General features: G+C 32.7%; 1 protein-coding gene across 3 annotated transcripts in view; it reads left to right on the top strand.

Moving 5' to 3' along the window:
- Tll1 (tolloid like 1) overlaps nt 1-19,932 on the top strand; it is a 210,635-nt gene that overhangs the window by 98,394 nt on the left and 92,309 nt on the right. For 2 of the 3 annotated variants that reach the window (XM_046447878.2, XM_058580377.1), the window contains exons 2-3: nt 16,046-16,156; nt 19,747-19,827. In XM_046447878.2, the coding sequence (XP_046303834.1) occupies nt 16,046-16,156; nt 19,747-19,827 (192 nt within the window). Of the gene's footprint in view, nt 1-16,045; nt 16,157-19,746; nt 19,866-19,932 lie in introns of those variants that run through there. The other variant, XM_058580376.1, reaches the window with a different exon arrangement.

Below are 19,932 nucleotides of genomic sequence, written 5' to 3'. Positions count from 1 at the left end.
CAATATCATCCAACAGTGTTTCCATTTTCCCTCCCCTCTTCCTTCCCATCAGTCCTTTTCCCTACTTTACTGACCTCCCTTTGATTTTCATGAGATTCCTACACACACACACACACACACTCACACTCACACACACTCTCACACTCCTTTCTTTTCCTTTTTCCTCCTTAGCTCCAACATATAAAACATATGACTCTTGACTTTTTGATAGTTAATTCTGCTTAACATAATATTCTGAAGTTCCATCAATTTTCCTGCAAATTACACAATTTCATTCTTCTTTATAGTTGAATAAAACTTCACTGTGCATCTATACCACATATTATTTATCTATTCCTCCACAGACAGACATCTAGGCTGGTTCCACAGTTTGGCTATTGTAAAATGTGCTGCTATAAACACAGGTATGCATGTATACCTATAGTTTGCTGATTTTCATTTCTCAGCATAAATACCAAGGAATGGTATAGCTGGGTCATATAGTCATCCTAGATTTTTGAAGAACCCCCATACTGATTTACATAGTGTTGTATTAATTCACGATGTAAAAGTGTTTCTTTTCTCCACATCCTCTGAAGCATTTATTATTATTTGTATTATTGATGACTGCCATTCTGACTGGAGTGAGATTAAATCTTAGTGTAGGTTTGATTTGCATTTACCTAATTGATAATTATGTTGAACATTTTTTGTGTGTGTGTATTTGTTGGCCATTTGTATTTCTTTTGAGAAGTGTCTGTAAGGTTCATTTGCCCATTTGTTAATTGAGCTATTTGATTTTCAGTGTTAAGTTTTTTGAGTTCTTTGTATAATCTGGAAATTAATTCTCTGTCAGAAGAGTAGCTAGCAAAGATTTTCTCCCATTCCTTGGGTCTGTCTTCACATTGTCAATTGTTTCCTTTGATGTGTAGAAGCTTTTGAATATGATGCCATTGTATTTTATTAACTCTTGGCATTATTTATTTCCTGAGCTTTAGGAGTCCTATTGAGAAATCATTTCCTGTGACTATATGTTGGATTGTTGATCCTACATTTTCTTCTAAAAGTTGTATAGTTACTGGTCTAATTCCTAGTTCTTTGATCCATTTTGAGTTGATTTTTGTGTGAGGTGAGAGTTGAGGATCTAGTCTCATTCTTCTATATCTCCAGCATCATTTACCAGAACCATTTGTTAAAAAGGCTGTCTTTTCTCCAGTGTATGTTTTTGTCATCTTTGTCAAGGATCAGATGACTATAGCTGTGTGGGTTTGTCTCTTTCTTGCATTCTGGACCATTGGTCTATGTGTCTGTATTTTTCTGGTACCATGCAGTTTTTGTTACTACAGTTCTGTAGTATAATTTGAAGTCAGGTATTGTGATGCCTCCAGCATTACTTTTTTGGTTTATAATTACATTGGCTATTCTGGGTTTATTGCTCTTCCAAATGGAGTTTAGGATTGTTTTTTCTAGTTCTGTGAAGAATGTCACTGATGTTTTGATGAAGATTGCACTGAATATGTGCATTGCTTTGAGTGGTATAGCCATATCAGAGATATTACTGTTAATATTACTGGGAGGTCTTTGGCATCTTGGGTCTTCTCCAGTTTTCTTTCTTCAATGATTTCATTGTAGAAGTCTTTCACTTCCTTGGTTAGATTTATTCCAAGGTATTTTATTTTATTTTTGAGGCTATTGTGAATGGAGTTGTTTTACTGATTTTTTTCTCAGCAGATTTGTTTTGGGCATATAGGAAAGCTTTTGAATTTTATATGTTGATTTTATAAACTGCTACTTTGCTGAATGTGTGTATTAGCTCTAGAAGTCTTCTGGTGAAGGTTTTTTTTTTTTTTAATGTTCCAAGTGAAGATATCATCTTCAAACAGTAATAATTTGACTTCTTCCTTTCCTATTTTTATCCCATCTATTTCCTCCTTTTTACTAATTATTCTGGATACAATTTCTAGTTCCATATTGAATGGGAGTAATGAGAGTGAACATCATTCTTTTGTTCCAGATTTTAAAGGAAATGTTTTCAGTTTTTCCATATTCACTGTGATGTTCACTTTGGGTTTATCATATAGAGCCTTTATGATTTAGAGGTAGTTTCTTTCCATCATTTATGCAGTGTTTTTAAGATGAATGAAGTCTAAATTTTATCAAAGACCTTCTTTGCATCTACTGAAATGGATGTTATTTTTGTCTTTAATTGTATTTATGTGGTGATTTACATTTATTGATTTGCATATGTTGTACCATGCATGCATTCCTGGGATAAAACCAACTTGATCATGATGTAAAATCTTCACAATATGTTATTGAATATGATATAATAAGATTTTAGTAAGAATTTTGTTCATAAGGAATATTGATATGTAGTTTTCCTTTTTCGGTGTGTCCTTATTTGGTTTTTGTATGAGGTTGACACTGGATTCATAGAATAAATTTGGGAGTATCTCATCCCATTCTATTTCATGCTATAATTTAAGGAACATTGGCTTTTTTCTCTTTAAAGATTTGGAATGATACAGTGAGAACCCATCTGGTACTGGGGTTTTCTTTGTTGGAAGACTTTTTATTATTGCTCCTTCTCATTGCTAGTTATTTTTGGTCTGTTCAGGTTTTATAATTTTTCTTGATTCAATTTTGGCAGGTCCTATATGGTATCTACAAACATATCCATTTCTTCTAGGTGTTTTGATCTATTAAAGTTTTCTAAATAGTCCCTAATGATCCTGTGGATTCCTGTCAAATCTATGGTGATTTCTTCTTTTCGTCTCTAATTTTATTAATTTGGATCTTCTCTTTCTTTCTTCTTTCAGTTAGTTTGGCTAACGGCTTATCAATATTTTTTTATCTTTTCAAAGAACCAACTCTTTAATTTCACTGATTTTTGGCTCTGATCTTAAATTATTTACTCTCTTCTACTGGTTTTGGAATTGGTTTTTCCCTGTCTTTTAAGGGTCATGAGGTCATCATTGGGTTGTTTTTTTTTTTTTTTCCTTGGGAGTGGAATCTTCCTCATTTTGTTAAGTAGGCACTTGTATTTATCAACTTTCCTCCTAGAACCACCTTCATAGTGTTTCGGATGTTCTGGTATGTTGTATCACTATTCTTATTTGATCCTAACAAATTTTCTATTTTCTTCCCTGATTTCTCCTATCACCCATTCATCATTTGAAAGTGTATTGTTCAATTTCCATGGTTTATATGGTATCTGTAGGGTTTTTTGACATTGATTTATAAATCCTTTCCATTATAATAAAATAAAATACAAGAAATTATATCAACTTTTAAAAAATTTTGTTAAGAATTGCTTTGTCACCTAAAATATGGTCTTATTTTAGAAAAGGTTCCATGAGTAGTTCAACAGAAAGTATATTCTGCTGTTGTTGAATAAAACGTTGTACAGATGTCTGTCAATTCCATGTGATTTAAAATACTTTTTTATATCTAAAGAGTTTTTCCTGAGCTTACTTCTAGATAACTATCTATTGGTGAGAGAGGTGTGTTGAAATCACCCAGTGTTATTATACTGGGGTCTATTTGAGACTTACATAAAACAGATAATACCTAAATTAATCAGGTATACCATACATATTTAGTATTATATCTTCTTTTTGATTGTCCACTTTACCAGTACTAAGTGACCTTTGTCTCTTCTGTTTAAAGTTGAAGTCTGCTTTATCAGATATGAGATTAGCTGCTACTTGTTTTCAGGCTTCATTTACATGCTATATCAATTTTTATCCTTTTACTTATCTTTTCACAGCTTGTGGCTTTCTTTGCCTGAAGGTGAGTCTCTTGCAAACAATATATTGTTGGATCTTGTTTTTTAATACATTCTGCCAGCCTATGTCCTTTAACTGAAAAGTTGAGATTATTTATATTTAATGCTATTACAGAGAGATATTTATTAATTCCTGCCATATTGAATTGTTTGTAAGGTTCAATTTTGTCCTGTTTTTCCTTTGCTTAGCTACTTTTCCAAGAAGATTTGTCCATTTTCTTTTAATTCTGTACGAGTATTTCTTTAAATATTTTCTGTAGTACTGGCTTAGTAGTCACAGATTCTTTTATTTTCTGCCTATCTTAGAGAGTTTTTACTTCTTATTAAATTCTAAAATATAGCTTTGATGGCTATAGCAATTTTTGTTGACATTCATTTTCTTTTAGGTCTTGTAACACATCATTCTAAGACCTCCTGGAGTTTAAAGTTTGTGCTAAGAAATCAGGAGTAATTCTGATTTGATTTGCCTCTAAATGTGAACTGACATTTTTTTTTTTCTGGAGGCTTGTTTTGGTCAGCTTTTTTCACTACTGTGACCAAAAGACTTGACAAGAACAACATACAGGAAGAAAAGTTTATTTGGCGGTTCATGGTTTCAGAGGTCCTCAGTCCAGAGATGGTGACTCCATATCTCTGGGCCTGAAGTGAGGTAGAACAGCATGGTGGAAGTGTGTGGCAGAGAAAAGCAGCTGGGGACATGGTACCAGGAAGGAGAGAGATAGCTATGCTCAACAAGGATAAAATATATACCCTAAAAATCACAACCACAGGGATACATCTTCTCTAATCACACCCTACATGCCTTCAGTCACCGCTCAGTCAATCCCTGTTAGGGAATTATTGCACTGATTAGATTAGGGTTCTTGTAATACAGTAATCTCACCTCTAAGCTTTTTGAATTATCTCACACATGAGCTTTTGGCAGGGAGGGGACATCTCATATCTAAATCCAAACAAGGCTTTTAAAATTCTATGTTTACATATGATATGTTTTAATTATAATATATGGAGCTTCTTTTTGATTTTGACTATTTGGGATTATGGATGTCTTCTGTATATGGATGGCCATCTCACTCTTAAGGTTTAGAAAGTTTTGTTATTATTTCCCTAAAGAGGGTATCCTTGCCATTAGCCTGTATCACACAATACTCTTTAATTCCAATGGTTCTTAAATTTGTTATTTATTATGTTGTCCAAGAATACTTTTATATTCTGTTTATGGTTACTTCTTTTCTTTGATATCATCTAAATGTTCAAGGGTGAGCCACTTTGTCTTCCAGCTCTGAGATTCTGATTCCACCATGGTCTACTCTATTAGAAACTTTCAACTGATCATATTTTTTTGCTTCATTTTCAAGATTTCTGTCTGGTTCTTTTTCAGTGTCTTTGTCTCTTTATTGAATTTCTCATTCATATCCTGTATTGACTTCCTTAATTTATTCAGTTGCTTTTATGTGTTCTCTTGGAACTCATTTTTATATCAATACTATATATTATTTTATTTATACTATATATTATTTTATTTATTTTTTATAGTATATATTGTTTGATTTATTTTTTCAGAGGTTATGAGATTTTATTCTTACACATAAATTTAGCCAAAAGGAATACCATGAAATAATTAGAAAACTCTGTTAAGTTTGAAAATTTAAAAATACACATTTATAAGATGTCCATGAATCAAAAAATTCTTAGTTGAATTTATAAAATGATTTGAAATCAGTAATAATGGAAATAAGGGCTGGGGATGTGGCTCAAGTGGTAGCGCGCTCGCCTGACATGCACGCGGCCCGGGTTCTATCCTCAGCACCACATACAAACAAAGATGTTGTGTCCGCCGAAAACTAAAAAATAAATATTAAAATTCTCTCTCTCTCTCTCTCTCTTTCTTTAATGAAAAAATAATTATAATGGAAATAATACATGCCTGATGGAACATGCACTAAAACAATAGAGGCAAATATATAGCTATTAGGGCTTACATTGGTAAAGAACAATATTGACACTATGTAAGTATTATATTTAAGATAGTAGAATGAAACAGACATTATTACTTCATGTATATATGTGACTGCATTACCAATATGATTCTAAAACATGTACACTCAGAAAAATGAGAAATCATATCCCATCTATGTATAATATATGAAAGTGCATAAATGCATTCTACTGACATGTATAACTAATTAAAACAAATAAAAAATTAATAAAAACCAAAAATTATAAAGAATAATAAAAATAAGAATAAATACAAACCAAGTAGAAGTGAGGAGATAATAAAAACGAAAATACAAATTAAATGTGAAACAAAAATATAATAAAGATCAATAGGGTAAATAAATAGTTCTTCAAAATTCATAAGGTAAAGTTTTCATTTTTAAGATTTGTTCTGATTAGTTATGCATGACAGTAGAATGCATTTTGACACATCATACATATATGGAGTATTCTTGTTGTACATGATGTAGAGTCATACAGGTCGTGTAATCATATATGCACATAGGGTAATAATGTCTGATGAATTCTATTATCATGCCTACCCCACACCTACTCCTCTCCCTTCACTGCCCTCTGTCTATCCCATAGTACCTCTATTCTCCCCTACCCCCTTTATTGTGAATTAGCATCCACATATCATAAAATATTCAGCCTTTCATTCTTTGAGATTGGCTTATTTTGCTTAGCATAATATTCTCCAAGTCAATGCATTTACCAGCAAATTCCACAATTTCATTCTTCATTAAGGCTAAGTAATATTACATTGTATATATATACACCACAATTTTTTTATACATTCATCTGTTAAAGGGAATCTAGGTTGGTTTCATAGTTTAGCTATTTTGAATTGAATGGCTATAAACATTGATGTGGCTATAGCACTGTAATATGCTAATTTTAAGTCCTTTGGGTACAAACCTAGAGTGGGATGACTAGGTCAAATGGTGGTTCCATTCCTCATTTTCTGAGTAATCTCCATACTGCATTCCATAGTATTCGCACCAATTTGTAGTCCAACTGGCAATATATAAGTGTACCTTTCCCCCCACATCCTCACCAACATTTATTTTTGCTTGTATTCTTGATAATTGCCATTCTGACTAGAGTGACATGGAATCTCAGTGTAGTTTTGATTTGTATTTCTCTAATTGCTAGAGATGTTGAACATTTTTCACATATTTGTTGATTGATTATCTTTATTCTGTGAAGTGCCTGTTCTATTCCTTTGCCCATTTATTGAGTGGGTTATTTATTTATTTTTTGTTGTTGAGTTTTTTGAGTTCATATATATATATATATATATATATATATATATATATATATATATATATATATCCCGGAGATTAGTGCTCTATCTGAGGTGTGTGTGGTAAAGATTTCCTCCCATTCTGTAAGTTCTCTCTTCATGCTATTGTTTCCCTTGCTGTGAAGAAACTTTTTAGTTTGATTCCATCACAATTTTTTTTTTTTTGGGGGGGCGGGTACTGGGCATTGAACACAGGGGCACTTAATAACTGAGCCACATACCCAGGCTTTTTGTATTTTATTTTGAGACTGGGTATCACTGAGTTGCTTAGCACCTCGTTAAATTGCTGAGGCAGGCTTTGAACTCACGATTTTCCTTCCTCAGCTGCTAGGATTATAGGCGTGCACCACCTCATCCCATTTATTGATTCTTGATTTCATTTCTTGTGCTTTAGAAGTCTTATTAAGAAAGTTAGTTCCTAAGCTGTCATGGTGGAGATTTGTGCCTACTTTTTCTTTTATTAGGCATAGAGTCTCTGTTCTAGTTCCTAAGTCCTTGATCTACTCTGAGTTGAATTTTATGCAGGGTGAGAGATAGTGGTTTAATTTCGTTTTGCTACATAAGGATTTCCAGTTTTCCCAGCAATACTTGTTGAAGAGGCTGTCTTTTTTCCAGTGTATGTTTTTGGCACCTTTGTCTAGTATGAGATAAAAAACTGTACATATGTGGTTTTGTCTCTGGGTCTTCTATTCTCTACCATTGGTCTACATATCTGTTTTGATGTCAATACCCTGCCATTTTTGTTACTATGGCTCTGTAGTATAATTTCAGGTCTGGTATTGTGATGCCTCCTGCTCTACTCTTCTTGCTAAGGATTCATCAGCTATTCGGGTCTCTTATTTTTCCAAATGTATTTCATAAATGTTTTTTCTAATTCTATGAAGAATGTCATTGGGATTTTAATAGGAATTGCATTAAATATATATAATGCTTTTGGTAGTATAGCCATTTTGACATTTTGACTTCCAAGGGCATGAGAAACCTTTCCATCTTCTAAGGTCTTCTTCAGTTTCTTTCTTTAATGTTCTGTATTTTTCATTATAGAGGACTTCTACCTCTTTTACTAGATTTAATCTCAAATATTTTATTTTGTGGATGGGGTAGCTATTGTGGATGGGGTAGTTTTCGTAATTTCTCTTTTAGTGGATTTATCACTGATGTATAGGAACACATTTGATTTAATCTTATATTCTGTTACTTTGCTAAATGTATTTATTAGTTCTACAAGTATTCTCATGGAATTTTTTGGATCTTCTAAAAATAGAATTTTGTTATCAGCAAATAACAATAGTATGAGTTGTTCTTTTCCTATTTGTATCCCTTCAATTTCTTTCTTCTGTATAATTGTTCTGGCTAGATTTTCAAGGACAATGCTGAATAAAAATGGTGAAGGAGGGTATCCTTGTCTTGTTCCAGTTCTTAGAAAAGCTTTCAATTTTTCTTCATTTAGAATGATGTTGGCTTTGGTTTAGCAATATATAGCTTTTACAATACTGAGGTATGTTCCTACTATTTCTTATTTTTCCTAGTGTTCTGAATGGGTGCTGTATTTTGTCAAATGCCTCTTCTTCATCTATTGAAATGATCATATGAGTCTTATCTATAAGTCTATCTATCTGATTAATTACATTTATTTACCTATGTATGTTGAACCAACTTTACATCTCTGGCATGAACCCGACTTGATCGTGGTGCACTATCTTTTTAATGTTTTTGTATGCAATTTGCCAGAATTTTGTTGAGAATTTTTGCATCTCTGTTCATCTCTGTTCTGAAGCTTTTTTTCCTTGATATGTTTTTGTTTGCTTTTGGTATCAGAATGATACTCTAGTTTCATAGAATGAGTTTGAAAGGGTTCCCTCCTTTTCAATTTCATGGTATAATTTGAGAAGTATTGGTTTTAATTCTTCTTTGACATTCTTGTAGAACTTGGCTGAGAATCCATCTGATTCTGGGATTTCCTTAGTTGGTAGGCTTTTGATGGCATCTTCTATTTTATTGCTTGAGATGGATCTTTTAAAATTGTGTATGTTCTCCTGATTCAGTTTTGGTAGGTCATATGTCTCTAGAAATTTGTCAGTGTCTTCAAGATTTTCTATTTAATTGGAGGATAAATTTTCAAAATAGTTTCTGATTGTCTTCTGTATTTCAGTAATGTCCATTGTAATATTTTCTTTTTCATCCTGAAATTTAACTTAAGTTTTTTCTTTCTCTCTTTCTGTTCACTAGTGTGGCTAAAGGTTTATCAATTTTATTTATTTTTTCAAAGAACCAAATTTTTGTTTTGTCAATTGGTTCTTTTGTTTTAATTTCTTTGATCTCACCTCTGATTTTAATTATATCTTGTTTTCTACTTCTTGTTGATTTGTTCTTCTCTTTCTAGGGCTTTGAGATGTCATGTTAGGTCATTTATTTGTTGACTTTCTATTCTCTTAATGAATGAGCTCAATGCAATGAACTTTCCTCTTAGCACTGCCTTCATAGTGTCCAGGAGATTTTGATATGTTGTATCACTCTTCATGTTTCCCTCTAAGTATTTTTTTTATTTCATCCACGATTTCTTCTGCTATCCATTAGCTCTTCAATAGCGTATTATTTAGTCTCCAGGTGTTAGAGTAGCTTCTACTTTTTATTCTATCATTGATTGCTAACTTCATTCCAATATTTCATTCCAGTGACAGAATATAGGGTATTATGTCTAATTTTTTATATTTATTAAGAGTTGCTTTGTGGCACAAGATATGGTCTACATTAGAGAAGGATCTGTGTGCTTCTAAGAAAGTGTATTCATACTTTGATGGAAGGAGTATTCTATATGTGTGTTGAGTCTAAATTATTGATTATATTACTGGGTTCTATAGTTTCTTTGTTTAGTTTTTGTTTGGAGGATCTATCCAATAGTGAGAGAGGTGTGTTAAAGTTACCCAGTATTATTGTGTGGTAGTCTATTGATTTTTTTTTTAGAGAGAGAGAGAGAGAGAGAGAGAGAATTTTTCAATATTTATTTTTTAGTTTTCAGTGGACACGACATCTTTGTTTGTATGTGGTGCTAAGGATCGAACCCCGGGCCGCACACATGCCAGACGAGAGCGCTACCGCTTGAGCCACATCCCCAGCCCAGTCTATTGATTCTTGAAATTGTGAAGAATTTGTTTGATGTACATAGGTGCTCCATTGTTTGGGGAATAAATATCTATTATCGTTATGTCTTGTTGAGGTATAATTTCCTTGAGCAGTATTAAATATCCTTCTTTTCTCCTTCTGCATAACTTTGACTTGAATTCCACTTTATCTGATGTGAGGACTGAAACCCTGTCCATGTGAGTGATATATTTTTTCCATCCTTTTACCTTCAGTTTGTGGATGTCTTTGTCTATGAGGTGTCTCTTGGAGATAGCATGTGGTTGGGTATTGTTTTTTAATTTAATCTGCCACTCTTTGCTTTTGATGAGTTTAGGCCATTAATGTTCATGATTATTGTTGATATATGATTTGTATTCCTGGTCATTTTGGTTTATTTATAGTTTTTAATTTGAATAAGTTTCTCCTTTGATTGACTATTCCTTTTGTGTAGTTCCTCCCTTTGTTGTTTTTAACTTTTTAAAAATTTCATCTTTGTGGAATATTTTGAGAATATTCTTTAGTGCAGGGTTTCTAGTTGTGAATTATTCTAACTTTTGCTTATCATGGAAGTTTTTTAATTCCTTAGCAAATCTGAAGCTTAATTTTGCTGCATATAGAATTCTTGATTGGCTTCCATTTTCTCAGACCTTGGTATATGTTATTCCAGGACCTCCCAGCTTTGAGGGTCTAGATTGAGAAATCAGCTGAGATTTAATTGGTTTCCCCCATAAGTAATCTTATATATTTTTTTTTCTCACAGCCTTTAAAATGCTATCCTTATTCTGGATGCTAGACATTTTCATTATAATGTGCATCGGTATGTGTCTGTTTTAATTTTGTACATTTGGATGTCCTATAAGCTTCTTGTGTTTGATTTTCCTTTTCATTCTTTTGATTTGGGAAATTGGCTGATATTATTTCATTAAAAATATCCCAATAAATCTTAAATTTGGTCTTTTCATGTTATCCCATATTTCTTTTCATGGTTTGTTATCATCTTCTCTCCATGGTCAACTCTATTTTCAAAATTATATAATTTGTCTCCAGTGCCTGAGGTTCTGTCTTCCAAGTGATATCATCTGTTGGTGATGCTTTCTATTGAATTTTTAAAAATCATTTCATTAATTTTGAGTATTTCAGCTTTTTTTAAGAATCTCTGACTCTTTATTAAAATGATCTTTCACTTCCATTTCATTCATTATACTATCCTTTACTTCACAAATTAGTTTAACAATGTACATTCTATACTCCTCTTACATTTTTTTCCAGTTGGTGTTGATGGATTCTGTTATTAGAGTATGTTAGTTTGTTTGGGGCAATTTATTCTCTTGCTTTTTTATGTTGTTTGTTTTCCCCTAAAACAGTATGGATCTGAGGCAGTACAGTTTCTACCCTGTAGATTTATAGTGTCCCTGAACATTTCCAGTACCTCACTGTTTTGGAGGAGACAAATAATAACAACCAATGCAAGCAATATACAGCATTAAACCAAATAGTTCCTACTATGACTTTTACAATGTTAATTATCACAATAAACAGAAGTGATATGATCAGTTATTGCCTATAATAAAAACAGCAAGTTTGCAAAAGGGTTTACACTTTCACATAATGGACATTGAGAGAACAGAAGTGACATAGGATGTGATGATTGTTAGGGAGGAGGAGAGAAACCAGAAGTAAAATATTAAAGGAAGAGTGAAAGAGAGAAAAATAGAGATTGGCTATTAGCAGAAGAAAAGAGAATCAAGGGAAACATAGGTAGGACAAAATATATATATAAAATTTTAAAAAGTTAAAAATAAAAGAATACAAAACAAAACTAAAATATACTAATCAAATATCCTAGTTCATAACAAACTGATCCATGAAAAATAAATGTCTCCAGAAATTCTAGAAATTAGAAAAAAAATGAAATTTTATAAATGTCCATGTACCATCAAGGTCACAATTAATCAGAGAAATAAAGTAAATTTAAAAAATTAAAAATCTTGATGAAAAGTTGAAGAATTTATTCCATTTGCATTCAAAATATGCTCAGCTTCTCTTGTCGGCAGTTTTAGGTAGGGGGTCTGGAGAGTGATGCTCCACCCTCTGGATTGCTGGAGTGAGAGAGGTAATATCATGAATTAACCTGCAGAGCATCTTTCAGGTTTGTTTGGCAATGTCCTTGGTCTCTAAACACTCTGTACTGAAACATGCCTTGGGCTTCCCAAAAATGTGGGTTTCCTTAATTCCCTCAGCCCTCCACTATGCTCAAGAAGAGATAGTTTGGGCTGGTGCTTCTGGCCCAGCTGTGGCAGTGGTTGTGGGGCTGCTGATTTTTTTCCTTATTTCATCATATCCAACCTCATGTGTCCCTGGTCTGGTTTGAATGTCCAGTTTCAAGTCCCAGTAAAGTCTATCTCCTACTTTTTTTGCTCACCCACTTTGTGGAGAAGCTGCCTATCTGCTTTCTTGGTTTCACTCCATGGAACAGCTAGGAACGTGACCACCTCCTATTCTACCATCTTGGATAAATCCTGATTTATTTATTATCAGATTTTTTATCTGATATTTTATCCACTTTAATAACTTTGAAGTCAGTTGCTGGTGAATTATAAACTTTATGGCATTTTGTATTACCTTTTTTTTCATATTTCTTTTGTTTGTGTTTTAGGTTTTCTGCATCTGGTAGTATGGATTTCTCTTCCATTCTTACACATGGTTCTTTTAAGGTTCAGTCCTCTTGTGAAGTGATGTAGTAATATATATTGAGGCCACTCATAGGTGTGGTATTCACAACTTTTTTGTTAATTATTTCTGTTTTTTTTTTTCTTTTTCCTATAGAAGTAGATATCTATGAATGAGGCCTGAAGAACCACTTATCCATTCCTGCTTGGGACCTAGTCATTGATTTGTGGGTTTTGTCTCTTTTGTACTTTGTAACGAGATATCATTGAAGTTTGAGTGTGGTTAATTTCTGTGTGGATCAAGGAGAGCTCTTTCCTGGTTGGGTTTGGTTCAGCAGCAGAGTCTCTACCCTGTGAACATGTAGTGCTTACAGGTGCCAGCACCTTACGGAAAAGGGGACAACTTGAGCAAATGAATAACTGCTATCACATCTAAAGCACTAATTACCACAAACATCAGGAATGGTAAGGTCAGCAATTGCCAACAGCTAAAATAATGAATAACCATGAACTAGATCTGATATTGAAGTAAACACTAGATGTCAAGTATGCCATCCACAGTACTAATAATTGCAGTAATATTAATAGTGGGGTAAGAGTTATATAAACCAAATAGTTCTAAAGGATTGTAAAAGTACATTCATTCAAGCAAAAGAAAAATGTGATGGGGAACTAACAGTGTTTATAACGGTCAAAATGTGAGCAGAAAGAACACAGAAGAGATGTAACAAGTAATGGATTTAAAGAAGCACAAAAGACAAAAACAACAGAAAAAAAAGTAAAGGGAAGAGAATGAGAACAAGAGAATTTCTCTAACTGGGAGAAGAAAGGAGAGAAAGAGAAACAAGAGTAAAAATAAAGCCAAAACAAATAAACAAAAATTCTAACCCTCAAAACACAAGGAAAAATAACTATCATAAAAAGTGCTAAAAAATAAGAAAAAATAAACAAATATGTGTATATATGATATATATGTCCACAAACCAACCAGCAGCACAACAAGAGGGGAGATGGAGGAGGGAAGAAAGGAAGAAAGAAAGAAAGAGTGTTAATAAAAAATGAAAGAATTGTCTCCACTGAGGTAGTCAAATCTGTTTATGGGGATGGATGGTCACTGACTCTGGCCTATTATCCTTTCCATTTTTTTGGGGGGGGCTATGTTTCAGGAGGGGGGCGATGGAGAGGGGGAGAGAGAAGGAGGGGGAGAGAGAGAACACCAAGGTCTGGGTGTTGTTAACCCCTCCTTCTTTCTGTGTTGCTCATAAAGCTGCCAGTTGGAGTGGCCTAAAATTGAAGCTGGTTGAAATAGTTCTCAGCTTCCCTTTTCAGCAGTTAAAGGTAGTATGGAATGGGAAGTATTGTCATTTGGAGTTTTGTGCAGAGAAACGAGATGCAGGCACTCCCAGTGGGGGACTACAGCAGAGTTCCAAGTGGGATGTTCTGTTGGCTGGAGATGATCACTAATCCGTCCTTAGGAGCTTTGTTGGTGGTATTTGCTCTGGAGAGATTAGATCAACACGCTCCTAAGACTGGGAAGATGTGAATCTCTGTTGAGTCTAGATTCCAGAAGTCTCCCAAGAACTTACTCACAGGAACCAACCCTCCATGGATCTCACACTCCAGTGCCCAAATACACTGTCTGCCCAGGCTTAGACTCTGAATGTATCCATGCTTACCTGTTTAGTTTCCCAACCATCTTCAGCTAGTTACATGAACTGTCAGACTCAAAGTGAAAGCAATTTGCATTCCCCTCTGTATTACTGACTTGAATTTTTCTGGGTACAATCTTCTCTGTGCCTATTTCACTCACATTCTGCAAGGTACACCCTCGTTCACATGTAGATGCTTTCCGGGACAGTATGGCAACGTTTGCTATGATCTCCTGAAGCTCCCTGTCTCAGCTTTCTGCTGGCCAGTGGAGACACAGAGCACTTTTAAAACACCAGTTCATTGTGAAGTCTCTCAGCCACACTCAGACTGCTTCTGTGATCTACAGGTTTCGCCATGCCAAATTTGTCTTTTGTGTTTCTCTCCCTTCTGGGTGAACCAGTTCTTTTGCCATTTCTGCTGCCACAACTATCTTGGATCCAATGTATCTTTTCTTTTTCATTGTTCAGTGTACCTGGATTTCTGAGTCTCAGACAGACTCTATCTGATATGAAGTTTTTAGTGAATTTCCCCTTTCACCTATGTCTCTAAGAAGCAGTACTCCTGGTGCTTGATTCCTGAGCCAAAGAGCATCTAGAAATGCAGCCTTCCTCTAATCTGCCATCTTCAATCTCCTTACTGTGTCATGTTCAATTTATATTTTCTCTTAAGTTTGTGGTGCTCCCTAAAGTTATTCTATTGTGACTTCTGGCAGTACTAAGGGATCAGTTGGGTTAGTTTAAACTTAAAAAAGAGGCTGTCTCATTATTTTAGTATATATTTCTGACTTTGAAAGAGAAATTTTTATTTTAGTTATAAACAACTCTCCATTATCATGTTCTAGTGATTTGCTTTATACAGTAGCATGAAGCATTTTATAGTCTTTTTTTCCAGGTTGTAGTAATGATTTTGAGGCTCCTGAAAATATGAATTATATTTCTCTGTAAAAATCAAGCCCTGGTACCTACTAGTTGCCTAAATTAATATTGACTTAAGTATTATTTTTGATAGTAATACATCATTTTACAGAGACTCAAAGGCAATACCATCTTTAGAAAAATGCATCATAAATCTATGAAATGTGATGAATGAGTTGCTATAAAAGCACAATATTCTTTTGTCTCGATTGTACCTTGTTTTATGAAATTTTCATAGTACATGGTTTAGTTGTTACTACTCTTTCTACCTGTTATTGAAGAACTGAAGCTGGCTACAGATATCCACAGAAGATGTGGATATTCTTAGTTTTCACATTTTCAGATTAGCTCATGATTGTTAATTTTGCTTTCCTTAGGACTCCCCATAAATCAGTGACCATCTTAATCAAGGAAGTCTTTCCTTCTCTCATCACAAACAGCAAAGTAAACAAACAAAAAAAAATGGGCTCATCTCTTTGTAATATGTGACTCATATTATACTGTAGCAAGTCCAATATGTTCAGTTAATATTACTTTAGCAATGTTTTTCTAATTAGTTTTGTTTACATTGATTTCACCATGAAATATTTTACATTTTAATTCAACTTTTCTTTTTTAGCTGTATTTTGGGGCGATATTGCCTTAGATGATGAAGACTTAAATATCTTTCAAATAGATAGGACAATTGACCTGACACAGAACCCCTTTGGAAAACTTGGACATACCACAGGTATGGCTATTTGAGTAATTTTTTGCTCATTTTGAAGAATACATACTCCTGGCATGCAATGAATATTTTTTTGATCATATTTAATGTCCCATGGAACAACTTTGATTTCTTGCACAGAAATTCGTATATCTAGACATTTTACTTATAGTTTTCATTTTATTAAACTTATTTTAGTGTTTTACTACGTACCAGGCATGGTTTAAGTGATTTGCAGATATTAACTCTTGAATCTCATAACAAACCTCTGAAGGTTGGTACTAAAGTGATTACAATTAACAGATGAGGAGACTGAAGTTTAGAAGGATGTATAGCTTTCTTATTGTGACAAATAAGTGGCTAGGTCAGGAACAGAATTCAATTCTTGTAGGACAAATTTCATAGTCTTCTATTGCTTTCCACTTGATATACAGTTTCAAAATGTAAATTATTCTTTAAATAATTATATAGGAGCTTATTTAGAAGAATCTATGTATCTACTGGTATGGATATGTGAAATTTTTATATAACTTTTTTGAAAACCCCAAGAGAGGATTTCATTTTAGTTGTTCTTAAAATTTGAATTATGACCATATAAGAATTGAACTCTATTAAATATTATTTAAATACTCATATTAAAATATTTTTATTAAAATTTAAAAATTAGTTATATTTTCATGTTATGATTTTTAATGTGTTCTATTTTGGAGAAGAATTTTAAGGCTAAAAGAATAGAATTTCTTTTTGTAGTTATAGCTAAAAAATGTATTTGATGTCATTTGTCATTGCATTACCATCCCCTTTATTAATTTTGTATTTTTTCTTTTCCATGGAAATCAAATACATAGTTCCTGTCTGATATCTATTAGACAAATATATATCCTAAAAAGATGTTACTGTAAATCAATATCACTTTGCCCAATTTAGTGCTTTTGCAACTTTTTTATTGTGGCAAATTTCAAACACGAAAAAGTCCATAGGATAGTGCAAGTAGAAACATCAGCATGGTATGTCTTAGATTCAACAATTGTTAACAGTTTACTACATTTGCTCTGTGTGTGCACATACATGTACAAATGTGTACAAAACATTTTGAAATTAATGGAAGAATATATAAAACACTTAATATAGGGTGATTAGTATACATTTTCTAAGAATAAGGACTTTGTCCTATGTAGTGAAAATAGCATTATCACATTTAAGAAAATTATTTAAAACAAGAAATCTATATGATAAACCCTAAGGAATTTATTGAAAATAATAGTACATACTATTTAAGAATAGTAGGCATGGCCTTTGTTTTATATATAGCAACCATATTTTCTGAAATATGCACCAATGTGGGGGGAAATGGAATCTTGCTTTACAGTGGAATCATAGATAGAACATTCCTGTTCAACGTGTCCACTGGCAGATTTTCCAGCTGCTGTATCCCATTTAACATTGCCATGGAGGCATTTTATTCTGAAGAGTAGAGAAATATTATCACATAGCAAAATCCTAGTTTTATTGGAAGTTGTATTTTCGGCTTATATTAAAATTTTCATTTGCTTTAAGATTTATTTAGGTCATTTTTTTAACTCTCTTCCTTCATTATTTTGTAGCCATTAATTCTATGTGATTTAAAATTTTCTAATACAATGATTTAATTTTGTTATTTAATTTAGAGTTAAATTCTGAGGTAGTATAGTTATAAAAGATAATAACACTATATTAAATATGCAGACTAAAACTTACTCTGTTAATAATGGAAATATTTATTGTAAATGTATGTATGAAAGGTACACACATTTGAAATTTAGTGGTAGCTTGCACTACTTAGAGGAAGTTTTAAAAATGTGAGATATCCTATATCTTATTTTTATTCTCTTTTTCTTTCTTGTTAAATAATTTGTGCTAACTGTTTCTCTTCTCCTAATTTTAAACTTTGAATTTTTGCCATAAATATTTAACTTGCATATTTTCATTATTTTTGAATATGTGGAGAAATAACCATTTCCCCTTTTCTATTTCAATAAATTTCCTCTGCAGAATTTTATTTCAACAGCTATAAAATTATTAAAAATGACTTAAAATATTATTCAAGACATTATTGCCTTTGTCTTGAAATGCTGTTTTTCCAATTTTATAACAACTCTAGTCATTATAATTATCTTCATATTATTATCTTTATCTTTCTTTTTTCTCACAAAGTCCCTTCTATGTCTATTTACAGGTATTTTAGGTCTGTGTAATATAAATACAGTTGCTACCTAAGGGTCATTTTAAACACATAGATGACATACTTTAAAAATGTTTCTCGTAACTGCTTAGGAATGAATACATTTCAGTATGACCTCATCTTTTTAAAATGTTCAGTGAAAAAATTTCAAAAATTTTTCTCAAGATGCACAGCAAAAATGTGACCATGTCATGCAAATAATTAGGCAGATTATTTCTCAGTGAACAAGCCCTATAACTTATTTGCCATATAAGGACTTGTTTGATTTTTCCTTTAAAAGCTTATACAATAGTAAATTTTATTATAGTATTTTTAGCTTTAACCTAAGCTATTACATTTAATATTAACTAATTTTGAAGGCAAATTGATATTGGAAGGAAATTGTCCAAAGTGTTAGCATAGTTTGTTGACTTCATGAATTTCAGCCTGTCTTTCAATTTCAGCCTTTATGAACCATAGATGCTCAGTGGTCCAAATTCATCTGAATATGTTCTGATGTTGATAGTTGTTGTATTGATTGTTTGCTCAGTGATACCTCTTTTTGTCTGTTAAAATTCAAGGAGATTAGGGGATATAGAGGACAAAATTGAGAGCTGCATTTTCTAAAAGCCCTGGAATGAGATTTTTTCTCAAAAGCTCTGCTTTCTGTTTTAGGACAGAAACCTATCTTTTAAAGTCTTTGTCAGTAATTTTTATTAAAGACATATTTTCTTAGTTCTCTTCTCTCCTCTTCCTTTTGAACTTTAATATTCTTTAGATCTGTTTTCATAAATTTTATAAATTACATAATGTGATGGGATGCATTTTCAATTGAACACCATTTAGGTTCTTGTGATTTTCTTCTAATTCCAAATTTATTTCAAAATAAAATTAATTGGAGAAACTTGATTTTTTTAAAACGACATTTTTAAAAAATGTAATTGAATATATTATAAAATGTATTAAAAAGTTTTCAAAAATTATCAATACTTTGGAGCAAAACTTGTGCTACTGGGATATAAAAATATCCAGTTTGCATAGAGGAAATAGCTGAAATACAATCAGTAGAGCAGAACAACTTGCTGTTATTACATATAACATTATGTGATATCATGGTCACAGTGAAGAAAATTCTTCAAATTATCAATAGATGAATGAATTGCCATGATGTCCAAATAAAGTCATGATTCAGATTGCTCTCTGAATGCCCCACACATCCTTATTTTTAGTTAGCAACATTGTTGCTGTAGATTTTTTACCTTACACAAGGAGTCATGGATATCCATAACTCTAACACGTTAAGATCAAAGAAAGGATGTCCAGAGGAAACCAGTATAGCATATTACTATTGTTTATTTGTGAGAACTTGAAAATACATTGAGTGTAACTCAAGTGTTTTCTTGTATTCTTTAAGGTGGACTTGGTGACCATGGTATGTCAAAGAAACGAGGGGCCCTCTATCAACTCATAGACAGGATAAGAAGAATTGGCTCTGGTATATCAATGTTTAAAGTTGCAGACGCTTGACTTGATGTACAGTAAATATTATACTCATAGAAGTTTGGTTAATTAAAATCAGTGTGCCATTATGATATGAAGT

This window comes from Marmota monax, unplaced genomic scaffold (assembly GCF_021218885.2).
Source record: "Marmota monax isolate L192 unplaced genomic scaffold, Marmota_monax_Labrador192_F-V1.1 WCK01_AAM20220418_F8-fsc00040, whole genome shotgun sequence".
NCBI lineage: Eukaryota > Metazoa > Chordata > Mammalia > Rodentia > Sciuridae > Marmota > Marmota monax.
Note: the sequence above shows the minus strand (reverse complement) of the source record. Positions and strands in the feature narration are given on the sequence as shown.